This window comes from Mirounga angustirostris, unplaced genomic scaffold, assembly GCF_029215605.1.
Source record: "Mirounga angustirostris isolate CCGP_5_RB_7025 unplaced genomic scaffold, mMirAng1.0.hap1 SCAF_12, whole genome shotgun sequence".
Taxonomy (NCBI): Eukaryota; Metazoa; Chordata; class Mammalia; order Carnivora; family Phocidae; genus Mirounga; species Mirounga angustirostris.
The window spans coordinates 27,112,075-27,126,880 of record NW_026991720.1 but is presented as its reverse complement, the minus strand read 5'-3'; the positions used below and the strand labels follow the sequence as shown (position 1 = coordinate 27,126,880).

At 37.3% G+C, this 14,806-nt stretch overlaps 1 protein-coding gene across 1 annotated transcript; it reads left to right on the top strand.

The window, feature by feature from the left end:
- Positions 1-1,203: 1,203 nt before the first annotated feature.
- On the top strand, positions 1,204-9,815 carry LOC129045507 (hyaluronidase-4-like). The gene is made up of 3 exons (XM_054505395.1): positions 1,204-2,124; positions 5,844-5,933; positions 9,369-9,815. The coding sequence occupies exons 1-3, from the start codon at positions 1,204-1,206 to the stop codon at positions 9,813-9,815; spliced, it is 1,458 nt and encodes a 485-aa protein (XP_054361370.1).
- The last annotated feature ends 4,991 nt before the right edge of the window (positions 9,816-14,806 follow it).

The following is a 14,806-nucleotide window of genomic DNA, read 5'->3' as shown; positions in this document are numbered from 1 at the left end:
TATTTTGCCAGAGTTAACATATAATTTTGGTTGGTATCATTTCTTGCATTTAATATATTAAATAAAGACAGCAGGAACTACACAAGAAGGAACGTATAACTCTCAAAAAGATACTGAGCTTAATTACATCAGAGAAAAATCTGTGATTCCTTTATGTAAAAAAAATATGTACATGATAAAATAATTTTGATATATAACTTCAATTTGACTGCTTTCGAGTGAGGTCTCATTGGCTGGAATGCATCATTTATTAGGCAGTCCTCATATTCTGGGAAGATTCTTTGGCAGTTTTTAGTCAACTGACTATTCAGAAGGGATTTAAAGAGCCAAGATTCATTTGGGATTTAACTGGTGAAAATACAGTCCAATTTCTTGATGAGAAAACCATAAAGTTAAAGAACTAACAGGTTTTTAGGCTTATTTATGTACCTGAGAGAATACAGCACCAAATCCATCATCAACAGCAGGTAAATGCCATGTCTGTTTTCTATTTTAGCCTCTGCTAATTCCAAGGGTGATTGCTGTCTTTTACAAATAAACAAAATAAAACAAAACAAATCAAGCAAATCTTTGGGGACAGTGCATTTCAAATAGCAAGCAAAGTATTGCTTATTGCTGCTATTATTTGTTATTTTTTATTCCAGTTAATAGTTGTTAAAATGCCATTATTTGTTAATTTTCAACAGGCCATGTTCTTGGTCACTTTTCCAGTCATCAAGAAGACGATATGGCAATCCATTCATATTCTTTTTTCCTAGTTTTCCTTACAACCAAAGTTTGGTCTGTATAGGATGGTTTAGATCAATGTAGTCAGAATAATAGGAAATTAAAACCAGAACATCTTGCAGGTAGAGTTGGCATAGCTGAGAATTTGTGTGAAAACTTTTACTTTAGTTTTTATTCACTGGATTTTGTTTTCACATTTCCAGTGTTTGTTTGTTTGTTTTTAAAGCCTCATTTTTCTTTTCTTGTTCAAATGAAACTATAAATTAGGCCTAGATATCAATAAACCTCATGAATCTAAAAAAAAAAAAAGGTCTACCATTTAAAGAAGAGCTTGAACACTACTGAGTTTACTTCATTTGCTACTCACTGTGTAGTATGTAGAATGAAACTAAAGGGACATTTGACTCCATCATGTCTAATTTTTTTCCCCTCTTCTTATTTTTAAGGAGACTGCTGTAATGGTGAAAACTATAAGCCATGTGTAACCTGTGGGTGGCATGGGTAGGAGTACTGCTGCCCTGGATCAAGTTCACTCATTCAGTCCTCAAACCAGCACTGTTTCCAGTGATCAAGAACCAACCTTTCAACATTTTCTGGGCTGCGCCAACAATGCAGTGTCAACATTTCTTCAATGTGGATTTGACTCTCCAGTTATTTAATATTATATCAAATCCTTTAGAGACTCAGAGCGGATCAACAATTGTCATATTTTATCCAAATGAATTAGGGTATTATCCTTATTTCTCTCAAGATGGAAAACCCTTTAATGGAGGGATTCCTCAGAATATGAGTCTTTCTAAACACCTCAAGAAGACAGCTGATGACATTGCAAAAGTTGTCTCTTGGTGGAGATCAGAAGGTCTTGTCGTCATTGACTGGGAAAGCTGGAAACCCCAATGGGGTAGAAATTGGGGCAATAGACTAATCTATAGAAACTTCTCCTTAGCCTTCACTAGAAACCGCCATCCTGACTGGTCAGAAATGAAAGTGAATACAGTTGCCCAACAGGAGTTTGAAAATGCAGGAAGGAGTTTTATGCACACCACTCTCTCACTGGCTTTAGAAATGAGACCAAAGTGTTTATGGGGCTTTTATCTCTACCCAGACTGCTACAATTATGATTATAAAATAAACCCACAGACGTACACAGGTAAATGCCCAAATGATGAAATTTTCCACAACGACCAACTCCAGTGGCTATGGGAAAAAAGCACAGCACTTTATACTTCAATATATTTGGATAAAATATTGAAGTCAAGTTTAAATGCTTTGAAATTTGTTCATTATCGAGTTAGGGAAGCCATGAGGATTGCTGAAATGGCTAGACATGACTATATTTTGCCAGTTTTTATTTTTTCCAGGCCATTTTATTTGCATAGTATTGAAGCTTTGTCACAGGTAAGAAAAAATAGTCACTCACCTAAAAATGGAAATTTAGTACAATGACTATATAAAATCTGTGAAAAAATGCTTTAGTATAATTATTTCCCCTTAATAATAGAACACTATTTTATTTTATTTTTAGAACACTATTTTATTATTAAAGGTATATATTTTTTCAAATGTCAAGTCAGTTCTGAAACAGCATCACTGACAATTAGATGTTTACTTGGTTTTAAGATGATGATTCTTATTAGCTTAGCATTTTCAGGGGTTTCCCGCAAAAGAGTTGTCAAGCTTGAATTAAATGATGCAACAGATTAATTTTAACCCTGGAGAAATTTCAGAATCAGCTTTTTAATAGGAAAGAGTAGTAGCAATTTTTCAAATCTAAAAACATACAAAACAAAGCTTGGGTAAATTATTAAGCAATTACAATTTTTGTTACATTGCATTTTCATGTTTTAACTAAGTTCATTGAAAAATAACATCAATTCCATTGATTTTATATGTTTAAGAGTCTACAATGTGGCTAGTGTCAAGGCTTTTAAAATGGTTTCTGTACACAGATAGATATTGTCCTTAGACTTAACACAAAGTAGGAAGCACAAAGAGGTGGGAATGAGCTTGTTTGGAAGATAATGAGTTTGCAGACACGTGGAAGTATTCAAGCTTTAGCTAGATTGTTATTTAAATAGGAGATTATTATAGGGCTTCAATCATTGGATGGATAGCTAGATAAGAAAACCCTTAAATCTCCATCCATACCTGTGAGCCCACAGTTCTGTTACTCCAATACCCAACACAGACACAGGGCCATTGGAAAGACAACACAGCTCACCTTATTAGACCACTCATGTTTGAGATGAGGAAATTTAAAAGCAGTATCAATTCTTCCTCAAATTTTTCAGAATAAACATCTACTGACCCAAATGCTGTTGATCAGACTTGACATTTCTATCATTGAAGGATTACTCATTAATGATGTTCATTCAGTCATAGCATCTTGGCAAAAAGTTGGAGATCTCAGAGGTGTCTAATCCACCTTTCACCCAAACGTGGATTCTTTCTTATCTGGCCTCTGCTTCAGCACCTTTCAATGGGCTCTCCCTATTCCAGAAGAAAAACTGCCATTTGGGGACAATGTTAATTCCCAGAAAGTTCTTGAGTATGTTGAGTCTATTCTGCTCCTGGATAACTTCATACCATTAATTCTAATTCTACCTTCTGGTGCAACCTAGAATAAAGCAAATCCTTCTTTCAAAAGTCAGGTCTCCAGGTATTTGAATACATTAGTTATACCTACCAAAGTCTTCTCATAAGTCATTCCTCAAGAAACAGATCTCTCAAATCATGTCACTTTCTCAAATCCTTTTGGGAAAAAGACTAGGTTATATTTATTCATTCCAAAATTATTTATTGAGTGCCTATAATGTGTCATTGTATTAATAATAGTAATGATAATAACAGTACTAATATTATTATTGTTAATAATAATAATGGTAGAAACTAATAATGGTCCATACAGTTAGTTTGTCTTGAAAGAAAATGAGAGAATGAGATGCGCCACATTATATTTTATTTTTTTAAAGATTTTATTTATTTATTTGACAGAGAGAGAGAGAGCACATGAGCAGGGGGAGGGGCAGAGGGAGGAGAAGCAGGCTCCCGGCTGAGCAAGGAGCCTGATGCGGGACTCGATCCCAGGACCCTGGGATCATGACCTGAGCCGAAGGCAGACACTTAACCGACTGAGCCACCCAGGTGTCCCAAGATGAGCCACATTTTAATGAAAGTCTTGTTTAACTTTATTTTTTGTGCTATTAGACTTCTCACATAAATTATGGGCTAAGTATCACCTCTGAGCTCTACTTCAGAAATCAATAGACCACATACTCTACTCATAAAAAACTACAGAATTAATCTGAGTATTATTATATTGAAGCATTTTAAAACATCCTATTGCCTTCACCAATCAACAAATGATATGAGTCTTTTTTACTTATTGTCTAAATAACATAAATTTTCAAAGAAATAATTTAGAATACCAACTCTGGGGGCACCTGGGTGGCTCAGTCAGTTGAGCGTCTGCCTTCGGCTCAGGTCACGACCCCGGGGTCCTGGGATCGAGCCCCGCATCGGGCTCCCTGCTCGGCGGGAAGCCTGCTTCTCCCTCTCCTGCTCCCCCTGCTTGTATTCCTTCTCTTGCTGTGTCTCTCTCCGTCAAATAAATAAATAAAATCTTAAAAAAAAAAATAGAATACCAACTCCGTTTGATATTTTCTTTCAGAAGTGTCTCAATTTAAGTGAGGGACTTGATTTACATTTAAGGAATGTAATACTGGCTAGTTAAATAGAAGGATGGTTTCCTTTCTTGTTGCATTACCTACCCAATTTGCGGAACGTAAGCACTAGTGTTACTGGAGGCTTCCCATAGTGCAGGGACACTTTGCCATGACATGGCCATTTTCTAATCCTAGTTTTTGAACATTGAGTCTTTGCCCTGGCTCTCTGGTTCTCCACACCTTGGAAGGAAGGGAAGAATGCAGATTCCTTCATCTATCATCTTCTCTTTGTTCCATCTCCCCTTATGCCCTGCATCTTTGTTCTTGCTCTATAATCATGAACATAACCTTCTCAGTTTCTTGTCTTGGTAAATTATAATCTACTTAGTCGCTCAGTTTGAGTGTCACTTGTATCCTCCCTTCTCTTTCCATTATCCAATAGATATCCATCTTAATTTCCAAATCACTCTTCAATCTGTCCCCTCTGCTTTACAAGGACTGACATTGCCTTTGTTGAGACCCTCATCATTTCTCATTGAGCAGTGTGCATCATCTCCTAATTGGTGTCCCTTGCTACCATCTTGACTTCCTCCTCCAATACATGTTTTATGTGACAGCCAAAAACATCTATCCAAGTTGCAAATTTGTGGTTTTCCAGTACTAAAACTTTTTTTTGTACTTAAGTCCTAATAATTTAAAATAGCATAAAAGACTCTTTGTATTTGGATCCTCCCTATATACAAAGATTCAGATGCCTTCACTTCTTCCCAAATCCCCTGTGCTTTACCACAAGAGCTACTGGCAGTTCCCTGGGAGGACTGTTTTTTTCTACATAGGAACCTCTGCCCTTATTCTTCCTACTGTACAAAATTCTGCCCTCTCTAATTGGTCTTATGAATTTGCACTCATTTCCAAGAACACATCTGAAATCTCACCTCCTGTTTTCCCAGACTCTTCCATGCAGCATTAAGCAGTACTTCTGATCTATAGGTCTAGTGGGACAAAATAGAACTTAATTTGTTATACTATAATTACTTTTTTTTTAATCACAGCAAGCTTTGTTCTTTTTTCATTATTATTATTGTTCAGTAGTTAGAAGTAGTATAGCATCAAAGTTAAGAGTTCCAGCAAATTATAATTACTTGTTTATATGTCTGTCTCAACCATCACACTAAAGAGCTCCCTTGAGGACAGGAACTGGAATCTATTTCATTTTCATATTCTCAGTGTCTAGAATATTGCCTGCAACATCATAAATATTTGTCAAATAAAAGTAAGTAACCAAGGCAAAATTACCTTTCCTAATTCTGCTCTACAGTCCTTTGTTCCAGAAACACGGATAACATTATCAGTGTGTTTTTTACCACAGTTGATGGGTTGAGTCTTATCACTGAAATGTCAATGACTAAATTTAGTTTGGCAGAAACTACTTGTGATACTTTTCTTTTCTAGGAAGATTTAGTACATACAATTGGCGAGAGCGCCGCGTTGGGGGCGGCAGGGATAATATTGTGGGGAGGATACGAAGATTCTGATTCAAAGGTAAGCAGTGATTTCTCTGTCAGCATCTTGAATATATTCTAGATACTGTTTTTCGTTTTACTTTTTCACTTCAGAGACAAATGGTTATCTGCTCCCATGATTTTAATGAAGTTCAAAGAGTACAGGGACTAACACTGCTCGAGCACCTACTCTGTACCAGCCATGTGGCTAGTGGCAGCATGGAAAGAACACAGGTTTTCCAATCAGACAGCCTGAAGGGGGGATTCAGTTTTCATGTTCTAGAAGTGTAATCTTTTTTTTTTTTTAAAGATTTTTATTTATTTATTTGATAGAGAGAGACACAGCGAGAGAGGGAACACAAGCAGGGGGAGGGGGAGAGGGAGAAGCAGGCTCCCTGCAGAGCAGGGAGCCCGACGTGGGACTCAATCCCGGGACTCCAGGATCATGACCTGAGCCGAAGGCAGTCGCTTAACCGACTGAGCCACCCAGGCGCCCCTCTAGAAGTGTAATCTTAGGCTAGTTAATTAACTTCTCTGAGTCTGAGTTTCTCCATCTTAAAAAAAAAAAGGTACTGAAATAAAATCCCTAAAAAACATCCCTACTCTGCAGGGATTTCAGTAGATGCAATGATATAATGTATATGTGACAAAGAAAAAGAATACTAAAGTTTAAAAATAAATATTATTTCATCCACGTTAAGAAGGATGGATTTTCTAAAAATGGCTCTTTATTGCCTGATTGGCGATGATAGAAATGCTCTTGGGAGGAAAAAATATATGTATACAAAGGTTTATTAACAACCTGTTCTTGGTAGCAGTGCAAACACAAAATAGCTATTATTTTTCACAACTGAATTTGAACATGTTCTATTGGTCGCGTGTGACACTGCCTAAGTGAAAATTCTGAACCACAGCTTTTCCTCACTTCCAGGTATGAACAAATAGTCTCATTTTCAGGTATTAAAACATCCAGTCTCATAAAACATAAAAACAGCCATCTCTTTCTCATTCAGCATGGCACGAATGAGAATCTGCATGGAGGAGCTGTTAAAAGCAGGGGGCCTGAAGCTGGGTTGTTTGGAGTCCACTGCTTGCTTTTTGTCACCTACTAGCCATGTGACCTTGAGCAACTCATTAACTCTACAATTCCTCTATCTGTAAAATGGGGGAAATAATAGTATCTGTCTCACTGGGCTCTTATGCGAATTGCATCATAACACACGTAAAGCGTTAAAACCGTGCCTGGGATGCGGTATGTGTCAGGTACATGTTGGCTATTATTATCCGGGTTAACATTTCCTGCCCTCTGTCCCCACACAACACACTTAGGTCTTAGGTATGGGCAAGAGGAGTATGGGGAAATTTCTTTGTTCATTTGCTTTAAGAAAGGGTGTGGGAGACTGGGTTGGGGAGGAGACAAAGTGGGCAATGTAATTTTTATTTATTTGGGGCATTTATAATATTTTTATCTTTTGAAGTTCTTCCCACACAACTGCCACATAGGGACTGGCTCTTTCTTGCATGCGGGGTCACTGAGATTTGGTTAGAGACACCCCCACACCGCACGCAACTCGCACCCCCCAAGGCTTTGCTCCTGAGGCATTGGCAAGAGGAAGCTGGCATATGCTCAGATGGGGAAGACTGCCAGAGTTGCAGGCTGGCAAGAGGATCAGCAGATCACATGGGACTGTGTTAAGTTTGAAGTGCTTGTGAGACATGCAGGTGGAGATGTCACATAGGTAGGTGGGTATGCAATTGGTTCAGGGATAAAGTCTGAGAAATACACAGTTGGGAGTTCTATTTAAAGCAAGGAGGTGGGGTGAGTATGTCCAGAGAGAATATAGCTAGAGAAGAGAGGAGGTCCAAGAATTAAGCCTAAAGTACTCCAGTGCTCAGAGGTAGGAAAGATGAGCAGGAGCCAGTAAAGGACACTGTGAAGGAATGTCCAGTGAGGTAGAAAAAACCCAGTGGGGTGTGATGTCCTGGAAGCTAAGTGAAGAAGGTATGTCAAGGAAGAGCACTGGGACAGAACAGGAGATGCCCAAGTTGAACTTGATTGTATTTACCTGTGTTCTATGCTCTCTTTGAGTATAGTCTTCCCTCAATCCCTCTCTCTCTCTCTTTTGTTCAATGGTTTGCTTGCTTTTTTTTATTCCATCTGTCCTAGAAACCCCCTCAGATAAGGAGGCTTGTCCTGACTAAAAATAGCATTTGTTCCTCAATAGAGTATGAGGCTAGCTTAGACTGATGTCCCTGCACCGAAAACATTACACACAGGATTTTCATCACTTGTTACTGCCCAAAGTGATACCTTGTTCAACCACCTGTCATTAGGAGCTTTATTCCACCTTGTGACCTTCCATTTGAACCCCCTAAGTTCTCTCTAGATGGATTCACAGTCCTGGTGCCTCTTTCTCACTGAGAAAATATCCCAGTGCTTTAAATTAATTGGAGTTTAATTATGGACCAGTGTTAATATTGATCAAAATAATTGAAGTGCTAATGGAGAACTGAGTGTATGTTATTAATGAATCTACTAGGATTTTCCCATGGTTCTTCCTACATGGATCAAGGCAGGAATTTATCAAGGTTCTAGCCAGATTCTTCTGGGCTACCTGATGATATCATTTTGATTAGGCCAGCCTATCCTAGCAGCACAGTGTGATCAATAGGTGGACATATGTCCTAAAGTCCAAAGTTGGGGACATATCATTCACACCTAATGGCAGCTTGTGGAAGACCACCTTCCTCACTATCACTGGACCCTATATGCTAGGACAAGTGATTTGGGCATTTGGTAATAAATAATGACCTTTCATGTTCTACCTACTACAACCTGACTGATGGACAAATAAAGTATGCTGTATTTATAGTATAAATACTGAGTCACAGCTAAAATGAAAAAAAAAAAAAAACAGAGCTACATAGCTACATATATCAATATGAAACAAAAATCTTGAAAATGTTAACTTTAAAAGGCAAGTTGCAGAAAATAAAATATCTCTAATGATATAAATTTATGTGAAAGTTTAAAAACACAAGATAATACTATAGCTGCTCATAATTATATATATATGCAAAGTAAATATATATATAGTAAAGTTATAAAAACATGGATGCAAAGACTACCCTCCCCCTCCCCCCAACTTCAGGAGAACTGTTACCTCCTTAGAGGTAGGGAGAAGAATGGGATAACATGGCAGTCTTAGAAAAATCTGACCTATAATATTAACGTATATTAAGTATCGGTGTTGAAGATGTGTCACAATTAAAGTTAAATTTAAAATAACCATGCCATATTAATGCTGACCTTTTAAAAGTGTTACTACAAATATCTCTTTATATTAGTTCCTAGTTAAAGATATGGATCTCCCTCCTCAGCCTTACCAAATATAAAGCTTCAGGTATTAATACCACCTGTATAATAGAATCACATTTTGAGAGTGAGCTAAATCGATCTCTACTTTTCCTACAGGAGACCTGCTTATCTGTGCAAAAGTCTATCCAAGGGCCATTGGGCCATTATGCTGTTAATGTGACATCTGCAGCCAAATTCTGCAGTCAAAGTCTATGTAACAATAATGGAAGATGTATCCGAAAAATACCTGAATCCTCCTCCTATCTGCATATGCCTGAAAGCAGCACTAAGAAGTACATCCTAAGTAAGAGTTTCAGATTCATCATTTCTCCAACTAGTAAACTGAAGACAATAAGGGCCATGAAGAATGGATTTGTGTGTCACTGCTATTTCGGCTGGCACGGAGAATCTTGCCAGCAACAGTCTTCAGATCTCTTGAGAGGGAAGAGTGAGGCGCCTATGACTAACTTTAACTTATCAGTTTTTCTCAGCATGACCTTATCTATGATTCTGTGGAATTCTGTCACCCCCTATTTCAATGTCAGTTTTTCCTTGAAATACTGAAGAGTAGAAAATGCTGGGGTTTTTTTTCCCTTTCACTTAAGCTACTTCTAAAATATTTATTGGCTTTAAAGTAAAACATTTTTCAAAAGTGATCATTGGCTCCCCATTCCTTGCCAGAGTGATTATTTTATGGGGCGCTTCCTTCGTGCTAGGCATTAGGCATGAGGAAGTGAACACACAAAAGTCCCTGCCCTTGCAGAGCTTAGATTCTTGTGAGAAACTGAACAATAATAAGTAAACCATAAATAAATACATATATATCAAATGAAGATAAGTGCTGTGGAAAATAATAAAGTAGGGTGAAGGGATCAGGGGGTGTGGCAGAGCACTGGAAATTGTATATAAGGTAGACAAATAAGCCCCCTAATGAGATGACCTGAAGGGGGAAGCACATAGCAACTACATCCGCATTCTTGGAGTGGGGAATAGGGAAGAGCAAAGGGAGCAGACATGGAGAGTTTCAGGACATCAAGAAGGCCAGTGTGGCTGATGCAGGAGGAAGAGGAGGGGGAGGTCATTCATTAACTTTGTAAGAACTAAGAGTGTGAGCGAAGGTATTTTTTTTTTTTAATAATTAAAGAGAAATTTCTGGAGGAAATCCAGTCAAATAAGATATAATATCTACATTAAAAAATAATATACACTTAAATTGGATAAAAACAATAGCATCTATTAGGATTAGATCGATATTGCTACTATGTTCTTGAGACTCCAACCATTTATAACAAATTGGAAAATTTGTTGTTAGGTCATATGGAATATGGAGCACTACAATAACATGGGAGCTAAAGAAGGCAAACATTATGTTCTAGCTATTTGTGCTCCAGGGACTGGGAATTTCTAAATAACTCAAGTGACCCCAGGATACCAAGTCATAGGGCAAGAGGGAATCTATACTGAATTCTGTCAGGTTCAATTTTATCAGGAGTATCACTAGGGCTCTTAGAAATTGATTTGGCAATATCCTCACCAGATGTTAAGTCCTATTAGACTCCTCTAAAATGGAATTTATATAAGAAATTCTTTGATATTTGTTGGTTTATTAAAGTATACTGTATCTAAGCAACTCATTTCCTTTCAATTCTTGATGCATGCTAAGTCATTTGAAAAATTCATTTGGTCACTTGGGCTGACCTAGTTATAATCCAGATCAATGTATTTCATAAAGACTCAAAAGAGATTAATAGTATCCCAAATAATTTCCCTCAGCTTAGGGAGGATACTGTCTGACACTTTCCAAATACTGTACTTTCATATGTACTTCATCTTGGCCCACATATAGAGGGTGGATAGGAAGATCACACTCAGATTCGGACTTCATTTGTTCATTTGTTCATTCATTCATTTTCAGGAGGAGTAAAAGTTAAGGAGGCAGTGAAATAGAATAAGTCAAATTGAGGGCTCTTTGCTAAATTCCCCTATTTTGTTAGTATTCTGCTGCACCAAGGCTGAAATTACAGTCATTCAATTCTTTTGCCCAAACAAGAAATGTTTTTACAACTATCAAAGTTGGTAATAAGCCATGATAAGTGAAGAGGAATAGCTCTTATCCTTACAGGGATGTTTTCAACTTTATTCTATCAAGGTTTTGATATGCAATGAATTCCACTAAAGCAGGAAAAGTCAAATATTAATAAGTATTATCACCGTTCTAAAGATGAAGAAAATAGGATATGGAGAGAATGAAAGGTATAGCTAATTTTACCCACTTATCAATGAATACATCAAGTATAGGATACACATCACCGCTCCCTACTGTTTAAGCTTACAGTGCCTCCAAAATAATCAAGGGATAAGAAGAAGAATTGAGGTAGATGAAAGAAAAAGGGAAAACATATAGAAGATACATAGAAGAAAATAGGAAACATCCCAATTCTATAATTCACAGATAATCATTTTTTTCTAAATAAAAAATGTTAAATTTTATGTCACTTAAATTTAATAGCAAGCAAAAGAAGCTAAGACCCAAGGAACTACCACATTTCTAATAATCGATTCTTCAAAACTTTGTTTTTTTTTTTTAAATCTGCTCAAGTTAAAAACAGATTATGAAAAACATTTAATTTTGTTGTAATTTATTTTGACTTGCATAACTTTGGGTTTCCAGACTATAATACTTAGTCAACTATCTCATAAAAATGGGAAGTCATCAATTATGTCCAATCCAAAGACAAATATGCACCTCTTTATTTTTCTTGTAAAAAATCAAAATTTAAACTCTATTCCTCTGCTATGATAATTCTTCAAGAGACATTAATAAAGGATACATCTGTAAGAAAAATGGCTTTTAAATACTACAAATCACTTTAGTAAATGAAATATACTTTCCAAGATGATAGGTAGTCCTCGTTAGACACCCAAAAAGCACCCGTCTCTCTCCTGACTTGCCTGAAAAATGACACTGCCTCTTCAAGGCACTGAAGGTATTTCTTACCACCCATTAATTGTTCAAAAATCACAGTACCTTTTATTTGGACACAAGCTTTTTTTATCAGATACTTGTTTTTTCCCAGTCTCTTAATTGTTTCACACCACAATCACATGGAATGTATGTCTTCACCTCAGAAACAGAATGTCATAATCATACTTTCTGGTCCTCAGTAAATTCATAATTCATGTCATCATCTTTATTTTATTTTTTAAAAAATTATTTATTTATTAACAAATAATCAAGTCAAAAAGTGGGCATAAGATATGAAAAGACACTTCTCTAAAGAAGACATACAAATGGCTAACAGACACATGAAAAAATGTTCATCATCATTAGCCATCAGGGAAATCCAAATCAAAACCACATTGAGATACCACCTTACACCAGTTAGAATGGCAAAAATGGACAGGGAAAGAAACAACAAAGGTTGGAGAGGTTGTGGAGAAAGGGGAACCCTCTTACCCTGTTGGTGGGAATGCAAGTTGGTACAGCCACTTTGGAAAACAGTGTGGAGGTGCCTCAAAAATTTTAAAATAGAGCTACCCTATGACCCAGCAATTGCACTCCTGGGTATTTACCCCAAAGACACAGATGTAGTGAAAAGAAGGGCCATATGCACCCCAATGTTTATAGCAGCAATGTTCGCAATAACCAAACTGTGGAAAGAGCTGAGATGCCCTTCAACAGATGAATGGATAAAGAAGATGTGGTCCATATATACAATGGAATATTACTCAGCCATCAGAAAAGATGAATACCCAACTTTTACATCAACATGGATGGGACTGGAGGAGATTATGCTAAATGAAATAAGTCAAGTAGAGAAAGTCAATTATCATATGGTTTCACTTATTTGTGGAACATAAGGAATAACATGGAGGACATTAGGAGAAGGAAGGGAAAAATGGGGAGGGGGAATTGGAGGGAGAGATGAACCATGAGAGACTATGGACTCTGAGAAACAAACAGGGTTTTAGAGGGGAGGGGAGGAGGGGAGACTGGTTAGCCCGGTGATGGGTATTAAGGAGGGCACGTACTGCATGGAGCACTGGGTGTTACATGAAAACAATGGATCGTGGATCACCACATCAAAAACCAATGATGTATTGTATGGTGACTAACATAATAAAAATTAAAATATATATATATATATATTTATTTATTTATTTGAGAGAGTGAGTGAGAAAGAGTGAGAGAGAGAGAGAGAAGGAGCAGGGGGAGGGGCAGAGGGTGAGTGAGAAGCAGACTCCCCACTGAGCAGGGAGCCCGATGTGGGGCTTGATCTCAGGATTCCAGGATCATGACCTAAGCTGAAGATAGACACTCAACCGACTGAGCCACCCAGGCACCCCCATCATCTTTATTTTAAATTAGGGATAGTCTTTACAAAGCCTTGTAGCTTTCCCTTTTAATTTAGACTCTCATCTTTAGCTCAGGATAATTTTCTTTCATTATTTTTCAATGGTTTCCTTTCTTCCATTCTCTATCTACTTATGAAATTACTATTAGATGGATCTTAGTTCCAGATCTGTACTAGATGTTGCTTTCCTTTCCAGGATTCTAAGTCTGTTTTTTTTGCTTTGTAACAGATTCACCCACCTTTTCTTCTAGAATATTAGTTTAGTCTTCATCGTATTTTTAATTCCAAAGAACTCTTTTTTTTTGTGCATGTAAGGAAATTGCTCCTTTTTTGTAACAGCCGTGTTTTGGTTTGTGGATTTGATAGCTACCTGAACCTCTCTGAGAATATCAATTAGATTTTTTAAATTGCAGTTGTTGTTATACATTTTATTCTGTTCACTTTCTCTAAGATCAGCTGTTCACTTTATTAATTTCTTCTCTTTCATACTGTCCATATGTACCAAATGTTTGGTGATCCTTGGTCATCTATTTGTATTCATGAAGGACTGGAGTGACTGAAAAAACTGTCACAGGGATCTCCCTTCCCCACATTTCTTTGGGCATTTTTACTCAACAGGATTCTTATGTGGAATGGGAGGATGGATTGTATGTAGACAGTGAAAGGGGCTGAGGCATGTTGACAAGTCAGAGCCCATTTGGAGCATGTGAATAGAAAACAGGCAAGTCTGGTAGGAACCCTCACAATTATCAAAGTAAGGAGAAACTAATCATGAAAGAAGAGTCTAATTCCTCATGGGTTGAGCAGGCTTTCCTTTCTTATCCCCTCCATGCCCACTAGGGAGACCATTTCATCTCTGCTTTTGTAGTCGGTCCAGTAGTCAAACTCTGAACTCTACTTAGGAAGATCTTTATATTTAAATGTCCTGGGGTCATGGGGCACCTGCCTGGCTCAGTCGGAAGAACATGCGACTCTTGATCTCAGGATTGTGAGTTCAAGCCCCACATTGGGTATAGAGATCACTAAAATAAATAACTAAATAAACTTAAAAAAAAATTAATGTCCTGGGGTCAAATGTCTTTGCTACTTGTCATTCTACATACTCTGGGAAGTTGAATGGTCTGGTTCTCCTATACTGGAAGAAATATTTAATTGATTGCTCTGATAATTAGTCTTCAACACACTTCATCTTTTGGATCT